Here is a 16,537-nt window from a genome sequence, read left to right as displayed (position 1 = left end):
GATAAGTGTTCACCAATTTTGAAAGATCCATTCATGGTTTGTCATAAGCCCTATTTAGTTAATAAATACTTAGATCAGCTTACGTGGATCAAACTTTTAATGGTTCTTTTGATTTGAAGAGATCACACATGAAATCTAGCAGAAACTTTTTATGGACCTGTTGGGATTTTGAGCCCTGATATACCTTATATCCTAAACTAACTTTTTTCAACTTTCAGTTTCAAGTGCATAAATTTAACCAATAAAAGATGTAGCAATAAAACTAAGTTTACCTTCATCTATATCTGGAGGGAGGCCTCCAACAAATACTTTACGGGAATATCTCCCTAAAGTATCATCTATCCTGTGGAACTTTTGATGGAACACTGATGTAGGACCCAAAGGGGTCAGATGTTCTAACTGCTTATCAACTAGTACATGGTTTTCATCCGGGAAATATACTGGTTTACCTGAAATAAAAACAAATACTAAAATGTTCAATATGTAAGTTGTGAACATTTGTGGACACAGAAATATACCTATATAGAAAAACATAATACACGTAATGGTCTTCCACATTTAGAAGAGCCCAAAGATTATCTCAAAATTATCCTTTTGAAAACTACTTGGGAATATTATAATTTATTTATATACAACATAGATATCCAATATAAATATATGTAAAAAACAACATCTTTCAATTGTAACCCAGTTCACACATACAAAATATCAAACAAACAGTAAAGTCAAGTTTCTGTTAAGTTTGGATAATTATAATTATATTTATACAAAACTGAAAATCATACAGTTTTCACAAAAGTACAAATATCCTCATTTTTATCTTATTTTTTGAATGAAACATCTACAAATATGACTTTCTGTAAAATTAATACAAAATGTTCTCTAACAATCAAACATCAAAATAATTTTATATAAAATAAATTGATTAATAATGCATGATATAAAGTCAACAATACCACAAAAATAATTTCTACACATTAAAATTATATTACATTCAATAAATATTTGTGCATATATACATACTGTATAATTATTCTTTAACACACTAATCACAAAACCCTTACCTTGCTTCCGTCCATAATTTTGAGCAGCTTGAAATAAGACAATTTAATACATTAACTATCCTAACCATTAATTAAGGTTCAAATAGTTTTCACAGATTATGTAAAAACCTACTAATGGAGAACTAAATCAGAAAAAACTGTGATGAAATACTTTTAAAACATTTCTCTTTACATATACAGTTATCTTAATCTACAGTGTACCAAATGCATTCCAAAATTTGTTCTGCATCCACCTATATTTTCTGCTCTACACTGTACACATAAAATGAAGACACTCCTAAGCTCCAAGTCACACAATTACACCAGTAGTATCAATTACATCAATAGGTAATTCTATAAGTACAACATACAACCATACACACATTTAGTTAATTCTCTCAGCCTAAATATATATCTATGTTCATAATAAAATGTATGCAAAGATAAAACATCACAAATCTTAGAAACTTGACTTTAGTTTCTCAATTTGCTAGACTTTATTAGTAATAACTTGGTAAAACTAGATTCCTGGTGCATGAACATGTCTTAACCATTAACTGCTTTTGTATGAGTTTTCTGTAAAGTTACTTATTTTAATGTAATAAAAAGACATTAAAAGTATACACTTTCTAAGTGCACGTAAAAAAAAAGAAGCAAATTATTATCAAAACCACAACTAAACTGTTAAATGGTTGACGAAACTTCCTGTGTCACACCAGCCTAATTTTATATTCTACCATATCACTCTTCATGTATTAAAAGCTTTAGCAAGGATAAACAGTTTATAAAGTTGCAGTGAGTCATCAGAAATTTATGCCCTAGTAACTATGACCATACATAAATCACAACTTGAACACTTTCCAAGGCTTAAAACAGTCATTCTTAACAAAAACATATAGCATAAACTCCAACAAAGGTAGTTTCATTCAATATACATCTCAAGAGGAGAAATTCATTTCTCTTTACAATCTTACTGCACAGTTGTGTTTAATTAAAAGAAAAGATTAAAAGAAAATTAAAAGAGAAGTCTGGCATGTCATGGTCGTCGATGTCTGCCGCAGATTTGACACATGAAGAAGAAGAAAAGAAAAGAAAAAAAAGATAGTAATAATTACTAAGAAGTTGCTTCAAGTATCTTTGTGTTACTGTATGACATACATGTAAAAGTAAAACCAAAATAAATTATGTTTTATGCCATTGTATCTTATGTACACCAAGAACTTTCTAGTTTTTAAGGGTTTAATATAAATTTAGTATTATAAAAATTATTATTATTGTTGCTTTTTCACTGCAAGGAAAAGAAACTTTTTAATACCTAATTGGAGATAGAAGAACATAAAAAATACACAGACATACATTATTTTCCCTGCAACTTTATATATGAAATGTTTAAGAAAATGTTTTTGAAATAGCAGTTTACAGCAATGTTTTTTTTCTCAAGAAACTCAGCCAGTGGTACCACTTTGTAGCTTCCTGAGGTGGCTAACTGCCAGTAGACATTATTTTAAGTCCTACATTTATACACATGCAGGAATTTGACGACAACTCACAATAGTTGTTGACTTAATTTATCCTGGAAAACAGTTCAGCTTCTATAATTATATACATACATTTGAAACAGACTTAAATTTGACTTTATCATATCAATTATACATATTGTATTTTTTCCTTCTTCTTGCCTGGGAAAAAAATACAACTTCAAAAAGGATTTTTCATGCCACTTCCTTGATATTTTGTATAAAAATTGTTTTTGCATAAAAATAAAATATAAAACTTCATTACAAATATTTCTGAGAGTGTGACTATTAATTGTTCATTTGTGTTCACCAAAAATAGGTTAGGATAAAAACAAGAGCAAAATAGATAATTGAAAGGTGAATACTTTTAAACTGAACACTTGGATTCAAATGAGCTTCTAACTTTCCTTTTAAAAATCTAAACACACAAGTAGTCTTTTAATTAATTTAAACAACTAAAATGGTCCATACACATTAACTATTTATATTTTACCATATCATTAAAAAACTGTCAAATATATAAGCTGAAATGCATACACTCAAATTTTTATCTTCATTAAGTAACAAGTAAAATTTACACAAAATTACTCAGGGAAGATTAATAAAAAAGTTGAGAGATTTCTCTTCACTGTTCAGTTTTTATCAAGTAGAATTTTAGGATATTCTTTAAACAGAAGAGTAGTATCATTTAACTTATATACCATTTTTTCACTAAGAAATAACATAACATTTAGTTAAAGCTTTGCAGTTAATAACAGAAACTACACCAACCTTGTGTGTAACCCATGGACTGCAATTTAGTTGAATTCGGGCTATAATAACCTAATAATGGAAATAATGCTATAAAACATTGTCAGAGAATGGGTATATCATACATATTTATGAGGAACAAAATATTCTTTGTACATTAATGCAGAAAACAATGATGATAAATAATGACATGTATTATACTGCACAACAAAGTTTTTGCTTCTTGAATACTGTTGGGTGTTCCTTATAGATTTTTAGCTGCTGATCACGAAAATCACATCCAAAGTTGCCCATCACATACCATTTCATCGAAATCTTCAGTTTCACCAGGACATTGCTACAATGGAAAAACAATATCGGGGCAACTGGAATCCGTCAATGCTTGCTGACTACTGTTGGACACTGCAATGTGATGCACCGGACATTGAATACAAACGAAAATCAGGAGCAAAACACTTTTAATTATGTTGAACTTAATAGCATGTTAGACGCATAAACACAATAAAATATGTTACTGCCGGTAACCAGTTATCTGTCTATTTCTCAGCGTTCCTACGTGATGAAGCAAAACCAAAACTATATTTCTGCATACCCACCAGGTACCTGTCACAATCAGCAAAATCTTTTCAGGAAGCAAAACTTTTCAAACAAATTGTTGTGTGTGCAGTGTTATTGAAGTAAAAACCAACACTTGAGAAAAATATATTTAAGTGAGTAACAATTCTTATTATACCTTATAACCTCTACAGATGAAATGAACCATACTATTACATCACAAATATAAAACAGTGTTGGAATCAACAGTCATAATAAAAATGAAAGAACATGATGAAAAGTATGAATAAAAAGTTATGAGTTTATACTTAATGCTGTCTGGAAGCTGTAACTACAAACTGTGCTATAAATGAGATAAATAAAAACAAATTGAAAAGACAAAATTATTTAACACTCACAAAAAAATTCTTACATGTCAGAAAAAGATGTTCCAAAAACTAAGCAAACACTGAACTTACTTACATGGAAAAAGTATTTTCTTATTAGTGGTACTTTTCAACAAAAAATGAATTTCCAAAAGTGAATATGCCAACATCACAAATTTAACCAATAGCCATTTAATTAGCAATTTCTAAACTTCAGAAAACTGCTATGACTCTTTATTCCAAATTACTTTTCTCCATCTCCTAATTTTTATATCTTGTAATTTTAACATTTGTTGAAGAAATAAAAGTTTATTGCTTCATAATAAAAAATTAAATTTTATTTAAAGGAATTATGCAGCTGTCTAGTCTTTTTTTTCAAAACTGAAAAAACTTCAAAACTATAAAAAGTACTTATAATGAAGTTTTATAAATAAAAACCACATTCTTGCATATGGAATTACAATTCACTTGTTATTCTACATTCTTTTTGGTGTTGCACTATATTGCACATAAGAAAAAATAAATTTATATCTAGATGTATAGCCCTATCTTTATACAGTTCTAATGTTTAACTCCTTACACTTTTAGTATGTTTCATGATTATACTGAAGATTGAAATTTCTCACACTCTTGATAAAATTATACATTAAAACACAAAAAATGTTTGTTATCTGACAAATAATTAAGCATTATTTAAAAACACAAATTTACACATCTCATAAGTAATAACATTACTGAACAGCAACAAAAAGAGCAGTTAAGACATAGCCTCAAAACATTACTCATGCCATAAAACATAACTATTTTGACATCTTCAATTTTTACATATATAATAGCTAAATGTAATACTTTCCCTGCAATATCACTAACAGAGATCAACTAACAACACGGTATCTTCAAAGAAAACTACAACACCTTTCCAAAACATTTAACTATTAGGCAAAAAATAAGATAAAATAAAATAAATTCTAAACCTATACTATTACTTTATGCATCAGATTCCTCATGGTGTCCCTCCAAATGGTTTCCGTCATTACTTTAAGATGTAAGGAATGATGCAAAGTAAACTCTATTTGTATCATTTCTTGGATTGTTCCTCTAGCTACAAATCACACTGTAAACCTTCTAGTTCACAAATTTGACAACTAAATGTTTCACATGTCCATTCTTTTTAAGACTTTATAAACTTACCTTTCTAAAAACTTAGAAAGTTTCCCTCAGAATACAAAAATAAAATTGTTAGAGAATTTATTTCTTAGATACAATGTATCACTAAATCACACATCCAATTTTTTTTATCAAAGTTTAAATAATTTGCTTAGAAAGAAATTGCAAGAACATCACTCAGTTTAGGTACGTCAATACCTTCAAATGTATAATAACCATTTCATACCAATAAGTGTTCCAAAAGCTGTTCTTGTAGAAATATCTGTAACCTTTTACTTTTGCTAATACTCCTCATTCTCAACACATTTCAGGCACACTGCAATCACTAACAATATGAAAATAGAGCTATACAAAATCTAAAGACTAATATACTAGGTTTAAAAAGTAAACATTTACATTTTTGGTTTCATATAAATTTAAATGTATTGGGTATATAAATACTGGTTTTACTAAAGCTATATTTCAAAATGTTTCAAAACAGGTATTAGTATTTGCAGGGAACCAATTACTAGAAGCTAAATAGATAAATATTACTACAAAATAGTAAAACCATTTTCAATGTAATTCAATAATTTTATAGCTATAACTGTTTTTACAACATTTTCATTAAAGTTAAATAAGAGGTACTGACTGATTTTTTATGCATTAATTTTATAACAAGTGAAATACAATTATGTTTGATATAGTTTCCACAGATTCAATTACTACAAAACTATCAAACAAAACTGTGTTTTTATGATATCTGGAGTAAAGGAAGAACACAGTATTATTGTTTGATATTTTTGTTTACGCCTTAATGTACGGGTAGATCTGGAAGGTCATCCAGTTTGTGTACATATCAATACTGGGTATATGTATATCATTCTCATCACATGTTACTTCTTGCATCTATGTATAACCAACAGCTGAAGTTCAATGTGTACGTGTTCATACATGTACTTGTTTGCTTGTCTTGCACTACTACAGTTTCAGTCTTATCTTACATAAACACTCTGGATACTTTTTCAGTAAAACTACAAACAGAAAAAAACAAACAAGAAAAAACAGAAAAACAATTGTTAAAAAGATAATTAATATTTCAGTGATACAACTTTCACAATGAGTCAGATACTTGACCATAAATATTCAAGACATCATATACACAATATCAAAAGTAGAGGAATTCATCTAGGTCTCTCTGAACAAGGAAATAAACTTCAAACCCTCCAGAAGAAAAAACTTTAAAAGTATTTTATAATTTGTGAAAAAAAGATGCTATTACAGCAAATGTGAAAGCAATTTTGCATGAAATATAACTTAATTTCATAGCTGTTCACACAAAATCTACAAACATCCAATGAAAAGTTAACAAACATCATTCTGTTGTAACACTGCATGGGAGCTAAATTTAAATTAGAGTAAATATGTATGTTTTATTATAGTAAGGTACAGTACTATCTACTTGCAATATTTATTAATTGTTAAATTACATTACTAACTTGACTCACTCACTGCAGCTGCTAAATGTTTTTTTTTCTGTTTACTGCATTAATTTAGAGTCAATGCTATCTGGTAAATCCATAAAGTAATTTGGATTCCAGCTCTTAAGGCCTCTGATATCTTGAGCAAAGCTGATCCTTAGAAGATAGAAATAATCATCTTATTGTATGACAACATATAGAGGAATGTCAATTGTCAACATTATCCCAAACTTTTATGATCCAACATCTCATGTGAGAATTTTAAAAGCAAAAATTCAAATGTGTACCAGTTGCAGCAAACAGAATATCTTTTCAGAAACCTTACACGTAACAGTCACAGTGAATGGGTTATACAGCTCTGTAGAACAGTATATTAGTTGTTTCAATTATTGGCTACAATATACACACATATATACATTATTAAAATAACATATTAGCACATTCCATTCTTCTGGGTTTTTTTTTTCCATGAATAATTTACATACAGTTTCACTGTTGATACCTGTGTCATAATGAATATGTGTTAAAGCTACAGCACTCAGTCTTTCTTTGGTTTGTTCAGACTTCAGGTAATTATTCAATCTGTGGAAAAGAAATGCCAAATGATGACATGAACAAGAACTTACTGTCAGTGTGAAAATGTTTCAGTAACGTAAAGATATCTGGTAGACTGAAGCACAGTTTTACTAATAGTGGTCAAGAAAAGAAATGATTACTGTTTTCTTCAAGCAGTCTTTCATGGAACTATATTCCACATTTACGTGTTGGGTTTGTCATTGACTAATTCATGACATAACATTAATATTAGGTTTGTTTACAATATTACTGCTTTTCATGAAGCTAAGATGTGAATAATCATCTATGTTCACTCTCAGTAAAGTCAGTTATTTATTAACAAACAAGGTTTATTTGCTTGAACCTTGCAAATTTACAGAAGCTTCTTTCAAACAAAGGAATCTTGCAAAGTTGTTATATAAAGAATGGATTCAAAAGATTCCAGTACTGTAGATAAGCCACAACACCTCTCTTATTTTGAGTAGCCCAACTGTCATTATACATTTCAAAATTATCATCTTCATATACAATAGCTTCACAGGTATGAAGTAAGAATGACATAAACAGAACATTTCCCAACCTTCAATATTCTCAACCCAGCATGTAATGCACACATTGATTAATGAAAAACATGAGTAAGTTTATATAACATGGGTGTCATATTTAGTTATTTTTACAAGTAAGAGTTTATGACAAGTTTGTTTACGTAATTGTTTTTGGATCCTACATTGTGTAGCATGTATGTTCAATTCTTATGAGGTAGTGTGATTGTTATGTCATTGTGTCATATTACTATGACTTTCTAAATTTTTAACATTTTAATTATGTATTATTACATCAGAATGTCTAAATGTTGAAAGATTATTTTTAGATCTACAGCTGTAAATTTAGCAATAAAGAGCATATAGTGACAATTTTTGAAGTAAATTATTACAGACTGTATTGTAATAATAGAACAGAGAACCTGTGAATTGTATTCTAATATAAATGAACCAGCCTATGTGGACTCCAATGAAAATAAGACAATTATTTAAAACCCTGGATACAACAGTGTAACAAAAATTTCTATATACATTTAACTTGTTTTAATATATTATTTAAAAAAAACAAACTGTGTTGCTGTTTGTTTCCTGTTGAAATTTATTGTGAACAAGTCACAGGCACCTACTGTTAAAAAACAGGCCTATAAATCCTGACAATAGCAATATCACTTTTGGCTTCTAATTACAAATTGTCAATAGCAGCCAACGCATGATGTTATTTCAAGTCAATAAGTGCTAATGCTTCATCAAAAGAACATGGACTATGTAAAAAAATGTTAAATACCATAAGCAGCTGCACTATATGCAAGTATTTTTTACATCACAAAAGACATGAGGATTATGTGTTACCCCTTCCACACAACTCTTGCCACTCATACATTTCATTTATAAAAATCCCTTGGTAACTTTGAAAAGTCACAAAGCCCTTTTCAATTGGGTTATCAAACTCCTATCATTTTCAGTTTCACAAACTGTTAATGAATAAAGTATTACATTCATTCCTCCACTGTTTTATCATAACACATCTGATGCATGATGACTTTCCTCACTATTGATGTACAAACAGGTGTGATTCATGTAAACAAACTTTAACCACCACTCCATATATTCTTGTGAACATCATGGGGTATGCACATTAGAACAAGGACCATGTATCATGCCAACAAGGCTTCTTGGCTGAACATCAACATATTCATAAAAACCTTCTGATCCTGCTCATTTGCATGGTATGCTATCATGATGTAATCTAAATGTTAATCCCATTCAGTTCAGTCTGATTTAATAAATGCAGCAAGAATACATTTGACAGTCTTATCACTCTTTCCATAAAATCATTAAATAAGAGGGTGAGAAGTCGAAATGAGTATCTTCACAACAACCAATATTTTATACAATTCAGAGAAATGATGGTCATTAAAATGAAATGCTTGATCATTCAGACCCCTTAAGATACTCTAAACTGGGTTATCCAGTGCTCAACCAGCATGAGCCAGGGACTGTATAGACTACTCAAGCTCCAGCCAGCTTAAATCTGTAAATTAGTCAATGACCACAAGCATGTAAAGATAACCTTTTCCCATACCCAAGAGTGGACCATCAACATACAGGACTATTTGATGTAAAGGAGAGCTAATAATTCTTTGTTGAAATTAAGTCTGTTTACGTTAACTTTTACTCAGCCATACAACATTTACAACAGTGGTGAACATTTTAAACTTGAATAGAAACAAAAGCTCTACAATGAAGAATTACTACAAGAGCACATAACACCACAGTGCTTTTTGTCCTCTTTGTGATTCAAAAACTGAAGAATCTCATGCCCTAAACCTCTGGGAAACATTAGTGGTTAAAGAGGCTAAGAAACAATACTCAGTTGTTGACAACAATGGACAGTACACCTTCCTGCACTTATAACTTCTTAAACAAGTGTCATACATTAAATGTTTCCCTGTAACCTTCCTCAGCCTTAGCTGAATACATTTTATTTTGTTGTATGATAAGGATCATCCACACCATACTTAAGTCATTTATTTTCTTTTCCCAAAGCATTTAGTATATCCTCCATCATCAATGGAATCTCCTATTGTTTGGTTTGTCAACATCACAGCAGCTATGGTTTTGGCTCCTACAACTGTCAAGAACCTGGATATTCAGTGAACTAAGTCTCACTATTTCATGAAAAAATCTTTCTCCAATTCTGGATTGAGAGACCAAGTGATAATATGGATATCATATTACTGCAATGTTGTTTTCTAATGAGCTACCATCCCTTCAGGGTTTTTAAGGTTCATCAACCACTTCAGGATCACAGAGTCTATTCAAACAGTGAACTTTCTATCATACATACAGTGCCAAAAGTGTTATATGAAGACAACACTTGTTAACAATTTTTTTTTCATCATGCAACACCTTCATTCAGAACTATAAGCATATGATTAAAATACTTACTCTATTTTATCCTTCATATCATGGGTCTTAAAGAAAGTAAAATAAATGGACAACAACTGCCTGTTGTTGAAACACAAGAGTAGAAAATAACATTTCGAAAGTCATCTGCCTTTTGTTTTCAGGTCAGTATGTGTATATAGTTTTGTATGTCTTTAAAGTATTCTGGTTGGTTGTGAAGAGCATGCTATGATTAGCTAGTTGGTTTATCCATGTTTCTGTAGATTCAACCAATGACAACCACTGGTTACTCACACCTCTAATCTAGAATCCCTGTTCAGTGAAGGCTTTATTGTGTGAATGTAAAATGATTCTTTAATTTTACTTGTCTCTCAAAACTGGTCTGTGTCAATTATTCTAATTTTTTCCAGTTTATTTTGGGTCCAGTTGGCATGATGTGTTCTGCAACGGCTGAATTTTGTTTGTCTTTTCATAAGCTTGATAATGTCTTTTATGTTGTTGTTTTTTTATTCTTGTCACAAGTCTTCTTCCCATTCTCCAATGTATGTTCCATTGCACTCACTATCATTGGCAAATTAGCATTTAGAGTCCAAATAACCAATACTCTGCTATCATCAATAATTTCTTTCATTTGTGAAGCAAATTGTTAGAATCAGGATGCTGAAGTGACTTCCAAAATCAAGTTGTATTAAACACTGTTCACTGAAAGGCTAGATAAAGGGAGAGCATGTTTGATTGTCATACCAATGAAAAGAGCACATTCAGACTTGTGGTGGATTATAAATCAATAATATCAAATACAATACTTCTAACACTTACATCTCAACTTCTTTTTTTACCTTACTTCTGTGTTTTGTTCAATTATGTAGTAGTAAAAATTCTAGAAAGTCTGATAATATAAGTTTTACAAAATATCCTTTAGTGAACAATAAAATAAATGCAACAGATTCACCAAAAGGAATTCCTCCCTTACTAATCTATTATATCTTAGATGCATGTTATAAATCATCTCAATATTGATAAGGTGTGGACTTGGTGAACATTTGATAATGTAACAAACAGGCATATAGGATTTAGTTAAAAATTAGTTAACTGTATCATAGGGTGATTTGACGGAAGAAAGCAAAATGTTGTTAAGGTTATTCAGTCAAACGTAGCCCTTGTTACTAATGGAGTGCTCCAAAGATCACTGGTTGAGGCTTTGCATTTTACATATATTGATGATGCTGACAGAAACATAATTAGTAACTTGCTGAAGACAAACTCTTGCTTACATCTAGCTCTGATGAAGATATTCAGAAACCACAGAATGATTTCTGATCACTTTTATAACTGAACAAATATTTAGATATAGCAAGTACAAAATACATCCTTTAACTTATCACAATTTCACATACACTTCTACATGGCTCAAGTATAACATTTCAATGCACCTGTTTATGATGCATTTCATTACACTGTGGAAAAACTATGTTCTAACTTTATAATTAACTTATACAGGTTATGTAGCTTCTGAAATTAAAATAGCACATTTTTAAATGTGAAATTTGTATAAAATTGCAGTCATTTTGATTGATTTTACTGTGACATTTTTTAGAAAAAAATTAAATGCTTACCTTTATTGTAGATTTTAAATTATTTGTTTTTACATTTTCCTAAATTCTTTCAAAAATGTTCTATATTTCCTCTGATTCAAAAAAATAATGAAAGCTATTTCATTGTGTTTATAATAACTAGAATACAATGACAATAACTTTACCACACTGAAATTATAAGACTTTTGCTAGCTTTTAATCAGAAGGTTCCATTTGTTATATATAAGTTTTAAACATATTTATACAATTTTACAGTTACATCTGATTAATTTATTTTCCCATTCAAGCAGTTACGTAGGCTAATACATTTAAATAAAAACAAAGCCTAATACAACAGCTCTACTGGTGAAATAAAGCTTGATATGGTCAAGATTTAACTAAGTCTATCACATCTTGTTCCTCAAATTTCTTATCATACCTCAATATGATAATTCAAATACAAAAGGATAACAACTATTTCAAAAGCTTGAAAACATTAGGGCTGTAATTGTAGCAGAATTTCTTCACAAGAACATTTTCTTCTACCATATTCCACTAGGCTATGCTTTTTTTATTACTTTATTCTAACATGTGTGCAAATCCCTTTTGAAATGAAAGCCTTTGAGTAGCTTACTTTAGAAAAGAATAGTATAAGGACTTTCTTTACACTTAAATTAACAACTTATGATTTCTTGAAGCTCATTATGTCAAAACAAGTATCACTGACAAACAGTGATGGTCTAAAAATAAAACTATACTTTTTTTCAAGTTACACAAACAGATTTGTTCAGATTTGCTCAAAATTATTATGGCTTTCCTTCTACCAAGCCCTGAGTAAAGGTTTTGTTTTTGATGCATGGAAAAATGAATTACAACTTCTTTTTATAACTTTCTTTATTTAATAGTGCAATTTTGCTCTAGGAGGCAGAATACATCCATTTAGACAGGAAAGAGTTATATAAGTGGGAATTCTCTCAACAAGTATAAAAATAACATTCTTGGCCTAATAGTGGATAAGTCACTCAAGCCACTGAGGTAATGGTGTGATGCTTAGTAGCAAATCTAATAAAACTAAGTGTATTTCTGATATCAGTCAAAAGAAGTTAATTATCTCTTTGTACAAATAATTAGTAAGGCTAATATGCTTACTAATATGCTCATAATAAACACAAAAGAAATTATATAAGCAGAGAAAAATTTTATGCAGTCTTCTTTAAAGAATTACATATTATATTTTATAGTGGTTTATCCAATAGCATAACGTGTCCTAATAATTCTCTCTCATCATGGTTTTAATTTGCACAAGAATGGGTAGAATAAATACTAAACTCTCAACAGCTGGTCACTGATGGCTTTCATACAATGATCTTTCTGACAACTGCTCAACACTTAACCTGCACATCTTGTTTTTTTATAGAAAATTTTTAAACAAAAAATCATGACATAACAACAACTTTACATGAGCTAAATAAACAACAGTTTTATTTTTTACTGACAGGATTCTTATCAGTGTTAATATATCTTTTACATTATTCTTATTAGTCTAGTGAGAATTTCTCATACATTTTTGACTAGTTAACATTTAAAAATATAAAAAGGCAAGATACAAGAAGGTGAATGAGCACATTATGATCTTTCCTCTATAAATAATACAAAATACACCTTAAATACCTAGCCATAAAATTTTAAAAATACTTAAAACTAGCACAGTAATACAAACTTAATATTATCTCAATACCTTTAGATTCTTGGCCATCTACTTGTACAGTCTTCATTATTTCTAAAATTTGTTGTTCCAGTGGATAAGCAAGTCGATCCAATGGACTCATGTTTAAACTCCCAGATATTTGACGATCCTAGAAAAAATAATTATATAATTACATATATACGAGTATTTATCCCAAGCTTTACACAATTAAGATAAAATACCAAATAATTAGCCCAAGGTAAAAATTATAACTTACATTTAGAAGTGAATACATACACTTGCTTAGACAATGACTTGTAAAGTCTACATGTACATCAACATATCAAAGTTGTTTTCTGAATAAACTGAACTATTGCTTTCAGGATGTTTAGTGTTGTTTTTTTTTAATCATAATTTGAACACTAAATACCATAACATCCAACATGTTTTGCAGGATTTAAGAATAATTTATGATCAAAGGTTATCTACAATTCTACAACTGGCAACATAACTTCTTTTTTTCACCAAAACAACCACAACTGACACATTCACTAATATGTTATAAAACTACTAACTTTATTTGTTTTAAAAGAAGTAACTGTGATTTAAAAGTTATAATAATTTTAAAACATACCTGAAAAGGCAATAGGGTTGTATCTTGTCTTACATCATCTTCTTGTAAGCTGGTATGCAAATCTTGCTGTTCAGCGTAACAGCCAAAAGGCCATGTAAAGTTCCTCCGAAACTTGGACGGTGAAGTCGGCAAATGTCCACACGAAACTGGGATCTTTTTCAACAAAGACTCTGTATTAGACATGGACTGCTTCTGTACTGCTGCCAAGCTTGGTGTATTCCATGTACATGGAAGTACAGAATTACGAGACTGTGGTAAAGACCATGTCTGTGATGGATTATTCCATTCTGAATATCCCTGGTTTAAAGACTGACTTTCATGCCTAACCCGACCAAAATTGTGAGCACCAGTAATTGCTCGCCTTTGATACTGGTACTGTTGAGGAAATAAGTTATTACTGAAACTGTTTACAGATTGGCTCTGATTTCCTAAACCAGCACTTAAAACTGAATTGATATGATTTATGCTTGGTGTAGTACTTAACTGAGAACTTTGTACTGAAAAATTACCATTGATGTTGTGCATTCCACTAAGAAACTCTTCACAATTCTGCCCAATAAATGCCCAATAATTTGTGGAAGCTGGCATTATAAAAGGGGCCGATGGTTCAGTAAAGTCATGCTGTGGAGAGATTTCTTCTTGGGGTACTGTAGTAGGAACTGCCGTACATATAGGTGATGTTTCATGTCTTAATATCAATTTATCATTTTCTCCATTTTTCAATGGTAAACTATTAGGCCTACCATTTGTTATATTGCAGCAGTCTTTCGAAAGAATTTCTGTATTTTCATTAGACTGCATTATAGGAAATGCAAACCCATCTGCACTTTTTTTGGAATCAATTCTCCTAGAGTCTTTGATTTCTGTCTCAGAAAGAGGGCACAAGTTCTGAGGGTAGCTCTGAGACCGCGTATGCTGAGTAATTTTACTACTTACGGTACCGTCATCTGCTGTAGAGTTGCACGTATCCCCGGTAACACTGGTGTAAGAAATACCATTTTCACTTTCCACATTTCCAAGAGACTTAGACTTTTCAAACATTAGTTTCTCTGTAATGTCAATTTCAGACGTAACTTGCTTTATATTAACATTAGAAATATCTGTTTTACCCGTTGGCTTACCAGATGTTGTAACGTTTATGTTATCGTTATCATCATTTGATTCACCGGAACCAGTCTGTCCGGTTTGATCACTTGCCGGCTTCAGCTTAACGTTAGTAGAAAACAACACAGATATGTTATTTGTAACTTCCTTAGCCTCACTAAGTGATATGTGGTTTACAGCTGATGAAAGATCCAAGCTATAATCCCCCATTACCTAAAGTCCCTTCCTGCATAAGAGAGATTCTATTTTCTTCGCTTTCGATCTCTCCCTAGCCACGTCTCCAAGTGTTAAATGGTACCTCCTTCTTGTACGCAGTGCAGCATAGTTACCAGAATATGCTACGACCTCTAGAGCGCAAATGTTGTTTACAACCAAAATTAAATGTGTGATATGATCCATGTTGTATTATTTGTCATTTCACACTGTATTTATCTTATTTTTAAAATATAAATGCATAATACTTTTTAGTTAGAATAAAAGCAAAATTCAAATTTTGTAATGATAGTAAACCTATTTGAAGTATTAAAATTAGAATTACTTTATAGTACAATATTTTATTTGTGTGTGTATATATATATATGTTAAAATATAAATTGTTTGGCTAACAATATCCCTTTTTGCCACTAAAAGTGTTTACTTCTTTCACACTACTAAAACGTATTTAAGTTAATGACACAAATGTGTCATCGGTTGTTTTTTTATTTATTATTATTCTGGAATAACTTCCTAAACATAGCTAACCAATTGATTAGTAAGTTAACTTGCGGGAACATCGAGTAATTTGCTATGATACAAGAAGTTTTGTTTGTTTGTTTTGAATTTTCGCACAAAGCTACTCGAGGGCTATCTGTGCTAGCCATCCCTAATTTTCCCTCTTACGACTAGAGGGAAGGCAGCTAGTCATCACCACCCACCGCCAATTCTTGGGCTACTCTTTTACCAACGAAAAGTGGGATTGACCGTCACATAATAACGCCCCCACGGCTGGGAGGGCGAGCATGTTTAGCGCGACTCGGATGCGAACCCGTGACCCTCAGATTACGAGCGCATGCCTTAACGCGCTCGGCCATGCCAGGCCAATACAAGAAGTAACAGCAAAATGACAAAACAATTAGTTCCAATCTTTATCCGAAAGAGACTAAAAAAAGTATATTTAATTAGTTATACTCATTAGAAGG

At 30.7% G+C, this 16,537-nt stretch overlaps 1 protein-coding gene across 2 annotated transcripts in view; it reads right to left on the bottom strand.

Moving 5' to 3' along the window:
* LOC143229083 (cytoplasmic polyadenylation element-binding protein 3-like) overlaps positions 1-15,688 on the bottom strand; it is a 50,935-nt gene extending 35,247 nt beyond the window's left edge. The window contains exons 1-5 of one of the 2 annotated variants that reach the window (XM_076460869.1): positions 14,256-15,688; positions 13,673-13,790; positions 3,332-3,382; positions 1,065-1,091; positions 273-449 (exon numbers count right to left, since the gene is read on the bottom strand). In XM_076460869.1, the coding sequence (XP_076316984.1) occupies positions 273-449; positions 1,065-1,091; positions 3,332-3,382; positions 13,673-13,790; positions 14,256-15,569 (1,687 nt within the window). In that variant the 5' untranslated portion in view covers positions 15,570-15,688. The remainder of the gene's footprint in view (positions 1-272; positions 450-1,064; positions 1,092-3,331; positions 3,383-13,672; positions 13,791-14,255) is intronic. The other variant, XM_076460870.1, reaches the window with a different exon arrangement.
* Between the last annotated feature and the right edge of the window lie 849 nt (positions 15,689-16,537).

Source organism: Tachypleus tridentatus, chromosome 10 (genome assembly GCF_004210375.1).
Source record: "Tachypleus tridentatus isolate NWPU-2018 chromosome 10, ASM421037v1, whole genome shotgun sequence".
Taxonomy (NCBI): domain Eukaryota; kingdom Metazoa; phylum Arthropoda; class Merostomata; order Xiphosura; family Limulidae; genus Tachypleus; species Tachypleus tridentatus.
The sequence above is the reverse complement of the archived record's forward strand: the minus strand, read 5'-3'. Positions and strand labels throughout refer to the sequence as shown.